This window comes from Lactuca virosa, chromosome 1, assembly GCF_052849685.1.
Source record: "Lactuca virosa cultivar CGN04683 chromosome 1, Lactuca_virosa_CGN04683_v6, whole genome shotgun sequence".
Taxonomy (NCBI): domain Eukaryota; kingdom Viridiplantae; phylum Streptophyta; class Magnoliopsida; order Asterales; family Asteraceae; genus Lactuca; species Lactuca virosa.
The window spans coordinates 23,782,462-23,801,538 of record NC_136426.1 but is presented as its reverse complement, the minus strand read 5'-3'; the positions used below and the strand labels follow the sequence as shown (position 1 = coordinate 23,801,538).

Below are 19,077 nucleotides of genomic sequence, written 5' to 3'. Positions count from 1 at the left end.
AAATAAAAGGTTGCAAACGATGGATTATATAAAGTTAAGAGACTAAAATTGTAATTTATGCATTAATATAATTATATACCTTAGACATGAAAAATTGTTTATTTATCATAAAATAACTTTCATAAAAGTTACTTTTTGTATATATTTATAATATACCGCATCATTTTGTTTTTATTATCCAAATCTATGCTTACGTAAAATCTGTGGATTAAATATTATAAATAAATAAGTAATAAATACATTATAATTTAATGTTTAACAGATAAAAAATAAGAAAAATATTTGAACGTTTTTAATCGGATGTCTGATCTATTTAAAAAAAATGATAAATGACTAAAAATATATATTAAAAATAAATAATTAAATTATATATTGTAATTCCATTGTTTTGGACAATTCGATTCTTCTTTTTTCTTTTTAAAACAATATGAAAACGAAGATAATAATTCGATGTTGCTAAAAAACCGATTTCAAAATCCAAATATCTAAACTAAATTGTCCAATTGAACATTATATAAATAATATCTTTGTCCTCCAAAATAAAACAATATAACTAAAATATAAAACTAATTAAAATATCACATCAAGCCGAATTTTCTTCCGATTCATCATTTGAATCCTCACTCAAATCCTCGACAAACAAATCTAAATCTTCATTTATATCTTCAAACAAATTATTGTGGCAATCCTCAAGGACCTCAACCATGGTTGTATGTTAGCCTTGTGAATATGTTCCCCAAATCAACGTGACGGACGTGATGGATATCACGTTCATGTATTTTCTTTTTGTGTACCCTATATTGTGGTGTATCAACATCTACTCTTTCAAAGGCCGCAAAATTTCCCGATAAATGTTGTTTCCCATAATGCCAACGTATTTGACGAAGTAGATGATGACATTGTAGATGAATGAATTTATGAAATAAAATAGTGTGAGATTAAATGTTAAAAATGGTTGGTATTTACCGAGTGATAAACTGTTTTTAGAGAATGTTTAAAAAATGGAGGGGGGGGGGGATGTCCTCGCACGGTGATCTCTTCCTCTGTCACCGCACCGACAACATGGTGTTTGTTAGCACGGTGAAATCATGGTCGGTACCGAGGATTCAAATGCCTAGGACGAGCTGAAAAAAATGCCTTTGAGCCCTAACGTGTAACGAATTAAATTATATAAACATTTTTTTTTAAAACGACAATAAACTTTATAACAATAGACATAGCAAAATCATAGTTTGTAATGTCGATGTGTCAAAGATGTTATTATGATACATGCATATATCTTTTGGAGATGACTAACATGGGAATATATATATATATTGTCATGTTGGGTAATTGTGTAGTAAGTTAGTAACACGTCCTATGAAGCTACTTGCATATGACCCTTATATCTCAAGGCTGCACTTGTTAGGAAATGAGGATTAAAGTGGTGTAAAATTATATTATTGCCTATGATGCATATAAGATTAGAGTAAAAGGACATCTCAAAGTATTGTATCATTCGTTATCTCAAAATGACTATAACATCTTTAAGGTATAGCATGTAATTATCATGATGTCAAATATAGTACATCAATCCTCGAATGTACTTATGTTTTGCCTGATAGCATTTCATGGTTTATGAAAACCTAACATATACAACAATACTAAGAATTATCAAATAGGACCCACAAAATAAAAATAACAAATGACAAATGGTATAGACAGATAAAATCCAGATATGGATATGAGCCTAACAAAAACTAATACTCTCAATTGTGCATATTCTTTTCTCTAAAATCAAGATTTTATGATACTTGATAGTTGATAATAATATGTTATCAAAATAACCTTTTTCATAAAGTTTATAACATTTCATCATTTAAAAACACATCAAGAATTCGAGAATTCAATATTCAATCATCCATCTTCCACGTAAATATTTTGTTTCTTTTCATTCATCTTTGTTTGTAGATTCCTCAAAACGGTAACTTCAGTTTCTTGAAAAGCTGCCACTTAACTTCAAAAAACATGAAAAGCTACCACTTAACTTCAGGTATTCAGTTTTTAATAATCTATGACCTGATCAGTGGAATTTATGATAATTTGATTCATTCAATTACTGAATTCTGATCACATAAATACATTCAATTTCTGATAATATGATAACATAAATACTAGAATAATCGATTATATGATAACCTGATTATCAGGAATAAGGAGTGGACGACAGGACCATTGGTACTCGATTGAATGATCGTTTCTCGCCTTCTCGCTGAATGATCGCTTCTCGCTTGCTTGCGTCTGCCGACTGTCTTTCCTTTCGCGTGTGGACTACTGATCTGACTATCCATTCCTTTTGCATTTGGGCTTAATTAATAATTAATATAGTATAAGAAAATTTGGGCCCCTGAAAAATAGGCCATGTGCACGTGCACATATTGCCCGTGCTTAAAATCGGGTCTGGGTGAAATATTCATCTTATCTCACTGCTTTTTATTCTTACCTATCTTCAGTATATAATGCAAGTATCAAAATTAAAAGAAAAAATTAAGAAAAATAATTAATAAATTATGTATAATAGTATTTTATATAAATAAAACTATAGACTTGAACAAAAATCAAAAGGATGTTTACTTTCTCATAATTTAATCATATCTACATAAAAATATGGGAAAATGACTTATCAAAGTAATTAACTTTTCGGTATCTTCACATCTGGATAACTATCTTTTTTTGTATACATCTAGGTAACGAACTTGTTGAAAGTGTTCACATCTAGGATTTAACCTGCTACAGCAGGTCATAATTGTCATATGTGAACACTCCCAACAAGTTTGTTACCTGGATGTATACAAAAGAAGATAGTTACTCAGACGTGAACATACCGAAAAATTAATTACTTGATAAGTCATTTTCCCTAAAAATATTTTTGACATAGAGTAGAAATACTTTTGACGGCAAGTTTGATACAATCGGCACACAAGCCTTTAGTTGACGAAGACAGGAAGTTCAACAAAAGGGTAACCTCAGATCTCATCGTTCTTCTTCTTCACACACACAACACATAAATTGATAAACATTCAACTACAAACTACAAATAAAACTAGTTTTGATGACTACGAGGTGGAGCTGGAGAGCGATTGTGGTTTTCATATGGTGGTGCGCTATCACCAGCACAACGCAAGCTATCTGGTTAGACTTACCCACTTCAGGAACCAAGTGTGTCTCTGAAGAGATTCAAAACCACGTGGTTGTTCTTGCTGATTACTCCCTCATCAATGGTCAAGAGGACGCCCATATGCCCTCCGGCGCCACAATTTCCGTTCGGGTAAACATCGATCTTTTTTGTGCAACTTTACTTTATGTTTATGATGATCTAGGTTAAGCTGTTACTCCTAGATCTTGATCTGGTGGATTCGAAATTTTATATGCGGATTGATTGAAATAGGCTTTTCATTATAGCTGATTACCTGATTTTGATTATTAACTATTACATAATCACTTGAATATCCCTTAGTAGCATACAGGCCAAGGTGCTTGTTTTAGGTTCAATGTGAACACATAAATATTGCATCAAGAAATGTCGATCCACGTAATTGTGTGGCTGTAAGTTTGTACTTATGGATGATGACAACACTTTAGCAACCATATGACTGGTGTTGAAGTACAAATCAAGAGCTTTTTAGTAATTTTGGAGGATGAAAAGAAACAGGGGCATGATTTGAATCGTTTGGAAGTGAGGACCAGTATTAGTTTTCATAACCAAAAAGGACATGTCGTAATGCAATTGCAATGTAGCTATTTTTGGGACAAAACAAACAGCTTTTCTTCATTCCAATGCAATGAACCACTCCATTCCGTACCTGATTCCATGATACCTAGATTTGGCAATATTGTAGTTTTACTTTTAATGATGATTTTATGAAGAAAGTTAAGTGTTAATGGAACAGGTAACCTCGCCATATGGAAACAATCTCCACCACAAAGAGAACATGACTCATGGTCAATTTGCATTTACAACTAACGAATCAGGCAACTACTTGGCATGTTTTTGGGTAGATGGTCATCATCAAGGTACTAAGGGTCTAACTGTTAGTCTTGACTGGCGAATTGGTATTGCTGCAAAAGATTGGGAGTCCGTTGCAAAGAAAGAAAAGATTGATGTTAGTAACTTTTTTTTTCCAATATTAATTATACTTTGCTTCCTTTATTTACACGTGATTTTTCTCTTTTAGGGTGTTGAATTCGAATTGAGAAAGCTCGAGGGTGCTGTGGAAGCCATCCATGAGAATTTGATCTATTTAAAGAACAGGTAAAAAAAATTTATATGTTGTTCCTAGTATAATTATCTAGGCTAAATGCAAGAAAACACCATTTATTTACTTATCATGCCATTCTACTTTCATTTTTTTCATATCGTAGCAAAATGTCACAAAATACAAAGCAATTTTACAATGTTGTATAAGAAATGGAAGTAAAGATACTATATAATAAACAATAGAAAAAATCAAAGTACATTGCTATTTTTTTGTTAAATTAGAATTAGCCGTGATTATTATTTATTATTATTATGGATTTGGTGTGTAGGGAAGCAGAGATGAGGGAAGTGAGCGAAAAGACGAATGCAAGGGTGGCTTGGTTTAGCATCCTGTCTCTTGGTGTTTGCATTGCAGTTTCAGTTTTGCAGTTGTGGTACTTGAAACGATTTTTCCACAAGAAGAAGCTTATTTAAACCCTTATATTAAAACAAAACAAACACTCACTACTTTCAGAGAGTTTTGGAAAATGGTACGATTGTTGTTGTATTGTTATGTACACTAGATAATTTTTTATATAATTCAAGTAGAAGGCTGCCAGCGAATTTCATTTTGGTTTCAAATTGTTTCAGTTGATTTGATTGGAACTGTTATATGGTAGTTGTGTGGGTGATGCATATTTGATTCCAAACTCATTTGGGTTAGGATTTGTAGGACAAGGAGCAAAAAATATGGTAAAAATGCGAAACATTGTTGAGTAATCTAATAAAAGGAAGTGAAGTTTTATACAAAATAGTGAAAATAAGAAAGTATGACAATCAACGTTCTCCTCTTTGTTCAGGTGTTAGGCCTCCTTTTCCGCAACTTGGGCAACTCTTCAGTCCAAAACCTTGGCAATCATAGCATCTGTGTTGTGTATCAAACATATAATTTAGTTCAAGTCAAGAAAGAATAATTAGGCTTCAATATTTTAATAAAAAAAGTTAGGTTTTAGTAGTGTGAGTGAGTTATTAGAGTCGAAATTAAGAGATAATAAAAACTCAGTTACTGCCTTTGCCATGGTTAATGTTTTGATTTTGAAAGGTCAAATCATTTGTCCCTTTTTATATATGTTTAAAAAAAAATTTGTTGTTTTAGGAGTAACCGAATGATTTTTCAACCTATTATCATATTAAATGTTGGTTTTTATGAAACAAGATAATAAGCAAGTAATTACTTAACTTACTTCCAACGCTCGAATATATTTCCATTCTTCTTGTTTTTTCCTGTTCCCTGTGTCAACAAAACACAACACATTCTTATAAAATATTTCCCCCTCCCTCAAATTATGCAACTTAAGCAGTTTTTTAGTAGTTAAAATGATTAATTACGGTTGTTTAAGTTTTACTTGCCTGTTTTTAAAATTTATGTAAGTTATGTTAAAATGATTGGTCCCTATATAGGTCTTAGGATGAGGGAACCGGACTCGTGAGATATAGGTGTGATGCAGGATATATAATAATCGGATAATTATAAGTATTTTATTGAAATGTATAATAAAGAAACTATAGAATTAATAGGAGAAATAATGTAACCTTGCATCCACCACAATCTATGGCACCTTGACCTCCACAGGTTTCACATTTCTTGAAAATCTGCAAGTATCATAATACATTAAAAACACGATTACATTTACATATATCATCTTTTAACACATGATCTAAAATATGATCAAACAATTCTTTAGATAATACTTGCGAATATATACTTTAAGCATAAACACTAAAGATTATGTATAGATATTATGTAAAATTTGCCCAACTAATAACTTAAAATTTTACCCTAAAAAAACATTTTTCAATGACTCGTTACTATCGGTCTATATTTGGTTTGATATGTTGTTGGTAGGTGATGCTCAGGGGTTGATAGATTCGGCTTCTTTATCAAAAACTCGTAAAGATGTGGTGGATGTGATTATTTCTACTCCTTGGTGGTGCCTTTGGAACTTCAAGAACAAGCATGTGTTTGATCTTGTTAGGCCGAAAATAGATAGGCTTTTTGATGATTTTGTGTCTTTTGATGGGTGGTTCATAGGAAGCATAAATTTCATATAAATTAAAATGGAATTTGTGGCTTCAAAACCCTATTTTACATGCTTTGATGTAATTGTTCCTTTTTTCACTAGTTTCAAAAAAATATCTACTCTTTTTTTGTCACATGATAATTATCTATATTTGGTTTGATATGTAGTATAAAACTTATATGTTTCATAAAAGAAACCATACCCAGTTTATAGCAAACAACGTGAGTATGATTCGTAAATACCATGATAAATAATAGTAAGTATTATAAGTTTTAAAGATAATAAACAACTTACAGAGTTAAGTGGAAAACCACTGGATTTTGAAGCATGAGGTATGATGATGCTTCCCCTTTGTAGAGTAACAGGATTAGAATTGGAGATGGATCGGTGATAGATTTGTGAGGAATGGAAAGAGAGAGCATGAGAAGCCATTATTCTTTTTATCTTTTTTTATTTTTGCGGGGGGGTATATGATACATGATAGTTGGAGAAACTAAAAGTTTTAAATATGATATGATATTTTGTGGATGAGGAGCTTATGGTTGAAAGTTGCACACCTTTCAATTTCAGTGAGTCACTGACACAAGTGTCCTATTTGTTCCATTTCAGTTGAAGATATGTAATTAAAAATGTGTAAAGTATAATATTATTTTTCAGGTTTGTATTCACTTATAGCCAAGTACAAGAATGAGACTCCAAAGGTGAAAAGTGGAAACCACCCATGTTGATAATAACATACAATCAATCATACAATCATGAATCTATCCATTCTCTCCGCAAAGTCAAAGTCAATTCTGTACAAAAGTAAAATGAAATGGTTACTCTTAGACCTTGTTAAGAAGGCAGCCTGTGTTCTCCGATCATCCACCTGGTCAAGTGAGTGGGGTCAATGGCCAAAGCATTAAAAGTCTTGGGGCAAATACCAAGATCCGCCCCAATCAGCTCATACTCCATCAGTGCTGCCTCCATCTCATCTTCCACAGTTGCAGTTGCATCATCCATGCACTCCACCACTGCTACTGAGCCAAGCACCTCAGCATAATGCTTCTCTTTATCAGAATCGTTTTGGAAGGGTTCCATTATAGGGTTCTGCTCAAACAAAATCACAATACCAATCTTTCTCATTCATTTACCAAATTACACCAAGCAACAGCAGAAAGAAAGGTGAAGAAATTTACTCACCTGACAGAACTGAGCATAATGTCTATATACCTCACTGCTTTCATCTTGCTCAGCAAGCAATGTCCCACCATACCATCCGTTCGCTTCATCTATTGAGGTCATTGCAAGATATCTACACAAAGAATGTATTTTATTTTTAACACATACATACATACATACCATCATGGATGGATGATTATTCATAAATCATCAATTATAGTATAAAGGAGACAATACCTTTTGAATACATCCTCTTCATCAGTGTGAACAGCAGAAGACACCCAATTGGGGTCACACAACTCATCAAATTTCTTCTCATCTTCACGCCCTCTCATGGCTAATTCATCCGATGCAACTTTTTTCAGCATACCATTATTACCACCTTCTTCAAACTTCTTGTGACCAAAAAGCCAGTTTGGACTTTTAAGTTGTATTTCAACTGCATCAGGTGCCATTCCAGAATTTCCAGGAGGCTTATGATCCGGTTCACTACAAAGCCTTACATTCTTTATGGCACCACTTGTTCTTTCTATTAGTTTGGAAAATGATGTCAGTTTCATCCGTGAAAAATCCTCTTTACATGCTGCAACAGGTGTCAGTGAACCCCCCAAAAACCTTACAGCTTCACCACCACCACCACCATCACTTGGTAAACTGTTCAAATTCCAAAATCATTCTTTTTCATTACTACTTGCAAACCAAATATATAGAGCATTTGAGCAAAACTTACTAGCCTTCTGGGATTAGGTCATCCCCTATCCCAGATACATGAAGATAATAATCAGAATCAAGTTCCCAAAGTGCTGGTTTTCCTTCTTGTGGCTGGAAGTAGCCCAAAAACAAATTGATAGCATCTTGTTTTTCACCATCTGTATAAGCATTACTGTAATATCGTTTGATGGATTTTAAAAACTCTCTAGACTGTGTTGTTGCTTTCCACTTTCCTTGCCTCTCTGGGAACACCTGCAGCAATTCATTAACAACAAAATCTTTTAAAACTTTTAAGCACTGTTTTATCTTCTAATTTTCACAACTACACCTACAGTATTGTGAGCTGCAGATCCACCATATTGCTGTGCAAGAGCATCACCCATGCTTTGGTACATATCCATAAGAGCTGCAGCAATACTACTATCAGCATCCACTTTTGGATCATCTGTAAGTCCCATGGCATGAAGCTGGCGGCCTAAGGCGGCCAAACCATACGCATATTGAGCAACATTTGTACGATCCAAGCAATCGATGCAATTGGTTCGTAAAACTCCACTTTGAAACTGTGGATCTTTGTTGCTGTGATTATATTTCTTCATCTTCTGATTGTGATTATGATTCGGATCTCTGTCTTGAGGGGTTGTATCAGTAATAGTATTATTACTTGTGGCCACTGATAGATCCCCTGAAGCACTTCTCAAATCTTTGAGTGAAGCCTCCCTGCAGAAACTTGCAGTTTACACAAAGAAAAGATTATTCTCAATTTCAGTCATAAAAAAAAAAGAGCCAATATGTATATGATACCTTGCTGTGCTTGTCCTACTGAGCTGTATGGATTTTTTCTTAACAACAGTTGGCTTTCCACTATAATAAAACCCTGTCAAATCCAGTGCTTCACTAGCAACACCACCCAAAACTCCCAATACATTGGCAGACTTACTTCAACACATCAAAAACAAAATTAAAGTCAATTGGGGTGATGGTGGTGGTTGGGAGGTTGACAAACAGAAATACCTACCTCTTTGCAAACTTGTGGAAGTCCCAGTGGATAAACCTAAGTTGATTTTCTTCTGGAAGTATCTGATTCAGATACCCAACTGCATTCGTGAATTCACGCCTTAACATCATTTCTCGAGGCCTTTTCTCCACAGTCTACAATAATAATCATTATATTTATGTGTACATGATCATCGTGTAACTTTTTCAACAAACACCAATAAACTTATAAAACAGACCTTGATCAGATTAAGCACAATGATTGGATTGTCATATCTCTTTTCCAGATCTTCAAAGTGAAGTTTGGTTGCCTCGTATGTTGGATCATACCTTTGCACTGAAACCACAGGCAAAAACCTAATTTATCAGAACATACACCAAGATAAACAAGACAATGAGTTGGTGATTCTTTCTTACATATGATATCAGGTTTTGGACTGAATCTAGAAGCTTCTTGCGACCAAAAAAGAGGAATTGAACCCCTCATTTGTACAACAGAGCTCATTTTCCCTTTGCATGATCCGGCTTCTTCATCAAGAACAATTTGCTCAGTTTCAACATCATTTGCAACCCTACCACGATCATTTACTCCCCTTTTCAAGTAACTGTATCATTTATTCAATCATGATTCAGTCATTTATGTAATCATAATTCTCAATGAATTTAAAATGATTCTAATCAAAATGCAGCACATACCGTGTTCCTGCAAAGTGACGAGATCGCTTAGATAACAGTGCAACACTGAAGTCTCTTCCAAAGACTGATAACCGTATCTGTAATCATAGATACAAACATCCAACATTTATGAATGGACATTGAACTGAAAACATGATAAAATGCATAAATATATATATAAATAACAGCAAGAACACCTTCATGGAGATGATTTTTTTTTATGTTTGATACTTACAAGCAAGAGAAAAATCAACAAACCTGCTTAAAATTTCCATGAACGAGAGCAATTGTCCAGATAGTGTTCTTGCATCTAGATCGAATTGGTTGTGTTAGAAAAGCATTCCACACAAATATGTCATCATATGGCATCCCTTCATTGCCAGTGGATAGAACATTTTTCTGTAAACTTCGCATTATTGGATATGTGTAACTATAGTAAAAATCTTTTGTCAGGTCTACACTCGATAACAGCTTCTTATACCTGCACCAATAGTATGAACTCTGTTCAAAGCAAAGTAATCAAACTCACCTGATATATATATAATATATTTATTGTGCATTTCAGGAGATCTGAGAAATGAATTCAAGCTTGTAACACAGACTAGTATCTTGTTTTCCATTTAGTATTGTATGGATAAAGTGTGTCTAGATAAATGGTGTTTAAAAAATATTTGAGGAAATGGGTACACTTGCAGAAATGGAAGGAAAATTTAAATGAGAGCAAATTTGTAGAAGGTTAGAGCTTAATGGGGAAAAACATTTGAGGAGATGATGGCACACTTGCAGAAATGAGAGCAAAATTATAGAAAGTTAGGACTTAACTGGAAAAGCCTCATTTCCCTGACTTTCTATTAAGTAGCTCTTTCCTAATTAAGTAAGAAAACACCCATATATAGCTTACCAGATTAGCAATGTCACCATTAAGTAGATTAGGGTCAATTTAAACCTACACTAAGTAGATTAGGATAAAGAAAAGGAAACCTGTAGCCATTTTTGACTTAGTGCAGAAAGAACAACTTAATAGATATAGCATAGCACCAAAAAGAAAGAACAAAATGAATGAAGCTGTGAATATAGTTATCAGCAGTGTTGCCAAAGCAATGGAACTACAAACATTAAAAAAAACATACTCAATAGATTATGAAGTAAATATAAAACTGGTCAACAATAAACCATTCCAACTAATATCAGTGTCCTTTTGATACACCTTGTAACACCAGAAAAGATCATTAGTATGTGAATCTTATGAGGTAATGACAACACAAAAATACCTCAGCTCGGTTTTTGAATGAGCAACATCTGTTTGAACAGAGACATGTGGAATTGTAATAATTTGGCTCTCTTCAATGCTATAAACTGCATGACCACATATACACCCAATTTGCCTACGCTTTGTAACCAATATCAAATAATACGACTCCAAGAACTTAATACAACCTGAAATCAGTTACACCAATTAAACTGAAGTTAATATATATCACAAGTAATCAAAATATTAACTTCCAAATTATTGAGAGCCTTTCAACTTTGACCTTGTGTGAAAGGTAAATCAATATGGTCTATTGCCAAATCCCAAATGGATTGTCTTTCCTGCTAGATGGTTCATACAAGAGTTTTGAGCCTATCCCTAAAGCAAATGGAAATGTCGTACAAGAGTTTTGTGCCCTACTTTATCTAGAAAAAACATTATACTTGTGCTAAGATAAAGGGCCAAACGCATTTCTTAGCTTTTTTAAACACCATTTAACCTTACTTCAATAGGGTTTTACATTTCATAAAGTTCTTAACGGGCATCTAGTCTTCGGTAGTCAAATGAATGTGATCAAAATTGTCTATCCAAGTTCATATTATGCTCAGAAACGAGTTTCTGTAGGTCGTGAAGATGTAGGCATTGAAACAAATAAAAATTTCAATGTTCCAGCCAAAAAGAAATTCAATTATTTTGTAAGATATAAATACAATTCATCAAATTACTTACCAGCGATGCCGTAGACCTTGGCGACAAAGGATAAACCACCAGTAGCACGATTGCCTTCGGCAATCCGCTGAAGCAAGCTCTTGACTTCCTGAGGCGGATAAACAACAGGGTCTTCGCTTATATTGAGATCCGAGGGTTCCATGCGATCAATCTTTAGGACTCGGAAGAATCTCTTCTTCCGATCACTGCCGATGAGATAGAACCTGGCCCTGGTTTCATAGAGTTTGAATTTCTCAAGGGAGTAAGAACTAGGGTCGGTTTCGGGATCAGTGGTTGGGTGGATTTTGGTGGACTTCGCCATCGCCGATTGCTGGCGTTGTGGTGATCTTTTTGGGAATTGCCCCACTTCTTGGGGTCTGGTTCCTGATTTTAGTCCGGAAAAAACTCCGACGTGATTTTTCCATTTACCCCCTATTTGTATACTGTGTACAACTTTACCCCTCGCACTTTGATCATTGTTATGAACACAAAGTTCACACATTTGGTGCACGTTCTTAGCATGAAAGTTACAAGATGAGTAAATCGCATTTTTCGTTATTGTGTTATGTAAAAGATTTAACTTACAACCCTTTGTTTTAAAAGTTATGTTCATATTCTTATTAAATTGTTAACTTAATTTATTAAAGATATATGACAACAACAAATATTACTTTTAACAAATTATATCAATAAAAATATCTTATTAACATATTCAAAATCAATATTGAATATTATTGATATTTATTTTATTCAAAATTTATGATGTACAAAAGTGTTTTAAAAGTCAGTATCCAACCGTGTTCCACTGTTTTGGCTGAAACATAAAGAATCAGGTGGTGGACTGGAGTGAAGAGGTACAAGTTGAGGTTGAGAAGTAACAAACATGTTTCAAGGAGTTTTTATTGAGTTATGATGATGTGGGAATGGGAAGGCAAATAATGATACAAGGAGGCTAAACAAGAGGTGAAGAAAATGGTTGTTTAAGCGAAGACTACACACTAATAAAATCCAAAAAGATGGTGTAAAGGGACATAAAACGTAAAATATTAAGGATGACATTGGCCTTAAGGAGATGAGAGTGAAATGGATAATGAACCTACTTAACATTATTCTCACCACCATCAGGGTGACCTAGTGATGATTACTTTGGATTTGTGCACGTCAAAATAAAGTTGTCACATGTTCAAATCTCAGGGGTTTTGACCATGGGTGGTATGTTTGTTGGATAATTATGGGACCACTTCATAAATATGTAAGATATATTATTAAATCCAATTATTACGGTAAGAATATAAATTGTTGATGGACCGATTTATAGAATATTAACTTACCTTGTGGGTTGAGTTCCCGGTTTGACTCAAGATCCTCAAGATCCCTTCCATCTCTCACTTTAGGGTTTATCTCCATCTATAAATACATGTGATGAGGAGCAAATCAAGATACACGAAATTACAAAAACAAATTCGTGAGTCTCATTGCTGAGGGTTCTTAGAGGTGGTCTTGAGATCAACTGGAAAACTCATCTAGTCTTCAGATCCGGAAATCATAATGAATCAGGTATGTAATCGTTCTTTAAGATTTAAAGTTTTCTTTTGACAGATTCGAGATTAAGATCTAAAGCTTCTGCATTTTATGTTTTGGTTATGTAAAGTTTTCTTTTGACAGATTCGAGATTAAGATCTAAAGCTTCTGCATTTTATGTTTTAGTTATGGAAATAACCAACAATGTTGTCATGTTGATTAAAAAAACTTAGCATTATCCGCAAAACTGTCAAGTCAAAGGAGTGGAGGACTTAGTACCGTGATATTAATATATAAAAACAAACGAGATCCCAATGTTGTGGCAACTAGGGGTGTAAACGAGTCGAGTCGAGCTCGAGTTCAAGTAGGCTTGGGGCTCAAGCTAAAGCTCGGCTCGATTCGAGCTTAAGTTTCAAAGCTCGAGCTCGTCTTGTGGATGATTTAAAATGCCCAAGCTCAGCTCGTTTGTCAGGCGTACTTAAACGAACATCGGCTCAACTCGATTAATAGTCAAATATCAAGCTCATTTGTGTTTTTAAGCTCGGTAAAAAGGTCGTTTATCATTATTTGATATTCAATAATTAATTATTTAATTATAATTTAATATACAAAATTAAAATTAAAAATTATATTATATAATTATGCATAGGCTCATTTAGGATGCCGAGCCTAATCGAGCTCGATAGATGAAGCTCGGGCTCGAGCTCGTTTAATAAATGAGCCTGAAACTAAGCTTGAGCTCTGCTTAACTCGAGCTCCAGTCGAGCCTTTAATGAGTCGATCTCGAATAGCTCAGCTCGTTTATACCCCCTAGTGGCAACTATCAAGGTAAAAGTTACTTAGTCATACCATGAAACCGTGAGCAAGAGTATCAAATGCCAAGTTGCAATGTAAACCAACTGTGACAAAGAATCAAATTGATTTCATGTTTGGGAGGTCAACTACTAAGGCTTTTGCCTTTCTTAGATGCCATATAGGTAAAATATAGAGATGAAAAGTAAGGACCTAAATATGGTGTTTATTGACCTAGAGAAGACATATGATACTAATGGGAAATTTTTGGAGGACCATATACGGGTTCTAGGGAGGTATTTCATGGATATCATGATATGCATTTACGGTCAAGGACATGTGTTGGTAATCTAATAAGTAGTGATATGCAGTCTTTCACATTGAGAATAGGGCTCCATCACGGATCAACACTTAACTCCTACATTTTTGCTATGATTTTGAAAGAGATTTTTTATGTGATTTAATGTTCCCCTTACTCCATGACCTTATGAGAGTTGAGTATAATTGTGAAAACTGCAATTTTCGCCCAATTACATTGGTCAGAGTCCTAATCAACGGATTACCAAATGTGATGCAACATATTTTGTCATATCTTGTTGAGTAACAATTGGGGTTTAACCTTACATTAATAATGAAGTCTTTATGCTATACAAAATACACATTGCAAAAGAAGCACAAGCACAAGCACAAGAACAAGAACAAGAACAAGAACGCAATCCCTGGTAGCTTCATTGAAGAGAATATCAAGGATTTTCCAGAATTGAAGAACAAGAAGCATCAATTTTACATATACTGGATGAGGTCAATTAAGTATCTGTAATGTCATGTCCTAGAAACGAAGGGTGATTGGAAATGAAGTCAACCTTGTTCTTTATAAGGTGTCCAAATCAATTTGCTAACATCAACCTCAAGACCACCACGCCCAGCTGCTTTTAGATGGCGATCCAACACCTTTGGATCTGCACAGATCACATGCTGCCCTTTCCTGTACTGTATCAGTTCCAACGCCTGCAGAGTTGCCAATATGTCTTCCGCCCTGATCGCTGTCATGTCACTAAGCTCCTGTGCCAAAAATTCCATATACCAAATCAGGGAGGGAGGGCATATTTGGAAATAAGTAATAATTCTAACATCACAAGGACAAACCTTGATGGATATGTTGCCTTTGTGCTTTTTCAAAATGTCTAAAAGAACCCTGGTCCAATATCCCCTGTAGCTAAGCAATCCCAGGTCAGAAAGAGGTCTTTCAGGTGTCCCAACTTTACCTTCTTTCTTTGAAAGCTCATATGCTGCATCATATGTCAAATCAAAAACATTTTTTTTTATATATAATAAATTAAGGGATTTGGAAAGAGGCGGCTTACAAAATGCAATTAGGAATTTTCCATAGCCTTTCCTCTGATAAGGAGGAAGAGTTAGAATACATGCTAGATTGTATGACTCCTCTGAATGCTTTTCCTGTAATTACATAAACAACCCAATAAAACAAATTGTTGCTACAAACTACAAAGTAATGTAAAAAGATGACCAAAAGACAGAAATAACCTTGGAGAAATATCCGACCATGTGGCATCCCCGATCATCACACTCACACAGCACGTAAAACAAAAACAAGTCAACATCATAGTAGAGGGTCTTGTGATCAAGAAATAATTTTGCAAGATAGCATAGATTCTGGCCATAGACTTTGTTCTTTTTCCCATCAACCTGTTACAAAACACAATTGTTACTAATAACAACTATAACTAGTAACTTGTCATCTCGTGTTTACTTTTACAATTTGAGTTTTACTATTTATACTTTACTTTGTACATTGATATTGGTTTGTTTTATTTGTTTCCTGCTCTAATACCATAACTGTACACAATGTTTGATGAAACTATGCATTTATTTTCTGCTGTAAGACTGTAATATTGCACTTCTCCTTCATGTGTTTTTATTCTACAAATGTTTAATATAGAAGTGTGTTACTGTTAGTGCCTTGGCATGTATTAAAATGTCAAGAATATATACCTCAAACATTGATAGAGTACCACTCCGATATATCTCATCACCAGGGGGGTGTTTAAGATCACATTTTTTCTGCAAAAAAAGACAAATGATATTATAACTTAATTGTTCAGTTGATTCTTCCACTTCTTTACAAAGGCAAGAAACCAAAAGATATTAGGATAGACAAGTTATGTGTTCAAACATCTCTTGGTAGTGAACGTTTTAAGTTGAATAAAGACTAAACTACAAGATCATCCCTGTGATACATTTGTTGTGTTTTCTGTCCCTAAAGTGACCATTCACTATGCATTTTGTCCCACTGTTAATCTTCAGAAGCATGGCATGGCATCATCTAAATTTAACAAATTATGAGAATGAAAGAAATTGTAGTAGCATACAACTACTCACCATATGTCTCTGAAGCTGTTCTTTGCGCTTCATGAAAGTGAGACAAAACTCACAAAAGTAGAGATTGAGGGAGTCATTGTATTCTGGTGGAAAGGGGGAGAAGTACCATGTCTCAATCTCATATCTTCCAAGTTCTATAGTTGCAATGTTTTTGACTTTGGTGAACTCCTCATGTTCACGTAAGCTGGCAGCATCAAGCTCTTCATGCCCCTATATAAATTATAACCCAATCCAAAACTAAGGTTGAGAAGACCTCAATAGCCTTATCAAACTCAATAATGAAATAGCACAAACCTCAACATGAGTCTCATCAATCTTACGTTTCTGGTGGCGTGTCATTTTCAAACCTGTTACCTAAAAGACATCAATGCCCAAAGAAGGATATTAGGTAAAGTCTCTTTCAAAGTCCAGCATATTGAATCAATATGTAAGGACTAAGGACAGCATTACAATTTACAAGATGCTAAATGACTAATTAAAAAAACAGGAACAAAGTAGACATATATTACCTTGTCTTCCACCTTTTCATCTACATCGTTTTCTACTGAGTCAAGGTCAAGCTGTTCAAGTCTAACCCATTCATCAAGCCTCCTATTGACTGTCAGGAAATAAAGAGAGCTCATCACATATCAAAAGCAGAAAACCACTATGCCACATACATACACTACTACTAGTAGTCACTACTGCAAAACATCAAGGGTCTCTTTCATTTGGTTGGGTGGAATGGAATGGACGAGATAACTGAATAAGCAAGGTAATGGAATAAGTCATTACATTCTATGATCATGTTTGGTTGGCCTTTAGGAATGTACTGAACTTTCATATCAATTTGTTATATTATTTATATGTTAATACAATGTATAGCATTAATGGTTGATATCAAATTTATAGCTTCTTCAGAACCAACTGCTTTGTCCATGGTACTATATGGTTGATATCAAATTCATAGTCTCTTAAAGAAGCTAGGTAAGGTGGTAGCTCTCTTATGGAAATTGTCCATGTATCAAAACGGAAGAATTTATGCTGGAGTTTCTTCACAGTTTGTTTGGATTACTTACTAACCAAGATTCAAAATAAATAACATGACTTGAATTAAGATAAAAGGTTTATCATAAAAGACACAAATTCAGATTTTGCACAAAAACTGAGTAATATGGTGCCAATAGACCTATATTTTTTGTGGAAGCCATTACGCTTTTCATTTATTATGGTCAAAGATTTAAATAGCCTAAACAGTATTTTGATTTCTATTTCTACTGCCATGTAAATAAACTAACACTGTTCCATTTTCAAAAAATTTAAATCTGAAAACTGAAAAAGCATTTGGAAACACAAATCTGTTCTTTATGTTCTGATACTTTTATTGTCGTTGACTCCTTTCATGCTATAAACTATGTATAAGATAAACCAGAGTACCAGACTATAGAAACACTAATTGCTATAATAGAAATAATTAACCATGTACATGGACTATATTTAATCTAAATGCATGAAACCAACTACCAAGGTCACTAGATCATGATGAATTGTATAAAACAAGTGTTTGATACTTGAATTGAACATTGATAAAATAAGCCTAAAACTTGGTTTGACAGCTTCAAAATCAACCCAACCTAGTGATTCTGCTAAACAAAGACCCCTCAACATCAAATCTTCCTATGAACTGAGAGAATCCTTCGAATCCAGCGGACCTTGTCCTTATGCAAATGGTTGCATTCGCATTTCGCAAACCAATCTATTTGAAGCTGAAGTTTCACATACATACTTGCAATTTTTATCTAAATCTACTAAAAGTATCCCAACGCGTCCAATATATCTACCTATTCAAACCTAGCTAAGTTCAGTTGCTACAACATAGTTATACATTATTTTTAGTCTTTCTGCTCAGCTGGCCAAACAATAAAGAAAAAAAAAAAAAAAGTAAACTTCGCAACTTGTGAATTGCAGGCATAACCAGCAATTCTTAGAAAGCCCTTGTCATTCTAAGAAACCCCAATTTCATAAAACCTAAATTATCCGGAACAAAGGAACAGCCTAAGAAAGCAGAAAAAGGTCCCTCCAGATAAAATTGGTACCACACGGAAATTATTCTCAAGAAACGACCAAAGTTCATATCAATTATCATTGAACATATTGCAAAAAGGAAGTAGATAAAGGAGTCTGTATCTTACACTCTGTGTAATGAACGTAGTACTCGTAGTCATTAGGCCCGCCGGTGTGAAGTCTACGACGCTCGATTACCTTGACGGGATGATGTTTTCCGTCCCTCCAGCGGCAGAGAACGCGAGTACCCACTTCTAGTGGCTGCATAACGATGATTTCAGACAGCTATGATACGAAGTGGATCCTCGGCTCAAATTTTGATGAACTTATACGAGGACGAGGGTTGAAGAGTGGAAGGAATGACATAATTAGTCCTTTAACTATTTCTCATCTTGCGCGATTAGTCCAATAGTTTTAAATCATTTACTATTATCAAAATAGTTACCTTTGGTCCAAATTAACCACCAAGTCTATCCACCGTTAAAATTGTAATTCTATAACTTTATCATAATTGCAAATTTGCA

The 19,077-nt window shown here is 34.3% G+C and overlaps 4 protein-coding genes across 6 annotated transcripts; 1 reads left to right on the top strand and 3 right to left on the bottom strand.

The window, feature by feature from the left end:
- Positions 1-2,939: 2,939 nt before the first annotated feature.
- Positions 2,940-4,858, top strand: LOC145148777 (transmembrane emp24 domain-containing protein p24delta3-like). The gene is made up of 4 exons (XM_079075171.1): positions 2,940-3,307; positions 3,930-4,142; positions 4,215-4,291; positions 4,567-4,858. Exons 1-4 carry the CDS (start codon positions 3,092-3,094, stop codon positions 4,709-4,711), a joined length of 651 nt encoding a protein of 216 aa, XP_078931297.1. The 5' UTR covers positions 2,940-3,091; the 3' UTR covers positions 4,712-4,858.
- A 109-nt stretch (positions 4,859-4,967) lies between these two features.
- Positions 4,968-6,794, bottom strand: LOC145148934 (SSUH2-like protein). Of its 2 annotated transcripts, none has more exons than XM_079075191.1 (4): positions 6,592-6,794; positions 5,810-5,869; positions 5,452-5,507; positions 4,968-5,141 (listed from the first exon to the last, which is right to left on the bottom strand). In XM_079075191.1, exons 1-3 carry the CDS (start codon positions 6,727-6,729, stop codon positions 5,457-5,459), a joined length of 249 nt encoding a protein of 82 aa, XP_078931317.1. In that variant the 5' UTR covers positions 6,730-6,794; the 3' UTR covers positions 4,968-5,141; positions 5,452-5,456. The 2 variants fall into 2 exon arrangements, with proteins under 2 accessions (XP_078931317.1, XP_078931311.1); XM_079075185.1 differs by having other exon boundaries at positions 5,461-5,507; positions 6,592-6,792.
- A 205-nt stretch (positions 6,795-6,999) lies between these two features.
- On the bottom strand, positions 7,000-12,203 carry ATSAC1 (Phosphoinositide phosphatase family protein). Of its 2 annotated transcripts, none has more exons than XM_079075138.1 (13): positions 11,819-12,203; positions 11,112-11,277; positions 10,099-10,321; positions 9,862-9,938; positions 9,583-9,770; positions 9,405-9,502; positions 9,188-9,321; positions 8,974-9,108; positions 8,502-8,898; positions 8,189-8,421; positions 7,696-8,112; positions 7,480-7,591; positions 7,000-7,386 (listed from the first exon to the last, which is right to left on the bottom strand). In XM_079075138.1, the coding sequence occupies exons 1-13, from the start codon at positions 12,117-12,119 to the stop codon at positions 7,132-7,134; spliced, it is 2,736 nt and encodes a 911-aa protein (XP_078931264.1). In that variant the 5' UTR covers positions 12,120-12,203; the 3' UTR covers positions 7,000-7,131. The 2 variants fall into 2 exon arrangements, with proteins under 2 accessions (XP_078931264.1, XP_078931273.1); XM_079075147.1 differs by having other exon boundaries at positions 8,502-8,889.
- A 2,476-nt stretch (positions 12,204-14,679) lies between these two features.
- Positions 14,680-18,852, bottom strand: LOC145148617 (histone acetyltransferase of the MYST family 2). The gene is made up of 9 exons (XM_079075159.1): positions 18,682-18,852; positions 17,020-17,108; positions 16,805-16,864; positions 16,511-16,720; positions 16,124-16,192; positions 15,656-15,817; positions 15,475-15,568; positions 15,257-15,399; positions 14,680-15,172 (listed from the first exon to the last, which is right to left on the bottom strand). Exons 1-9 carry the CDS (start codon positions 18,818-18,820, stop codon positions 14,969-14,971), a joined length of 1,170 nt encoding a protein of 389 aa, XP_078931285.1. The 5' UTR covers positions 18,821-18,852; the 3' UTR covers positions 14,680-14,968.
- Between the last annotated feature and the right edge of the window lie 225 nt (positions 18,853-19,077).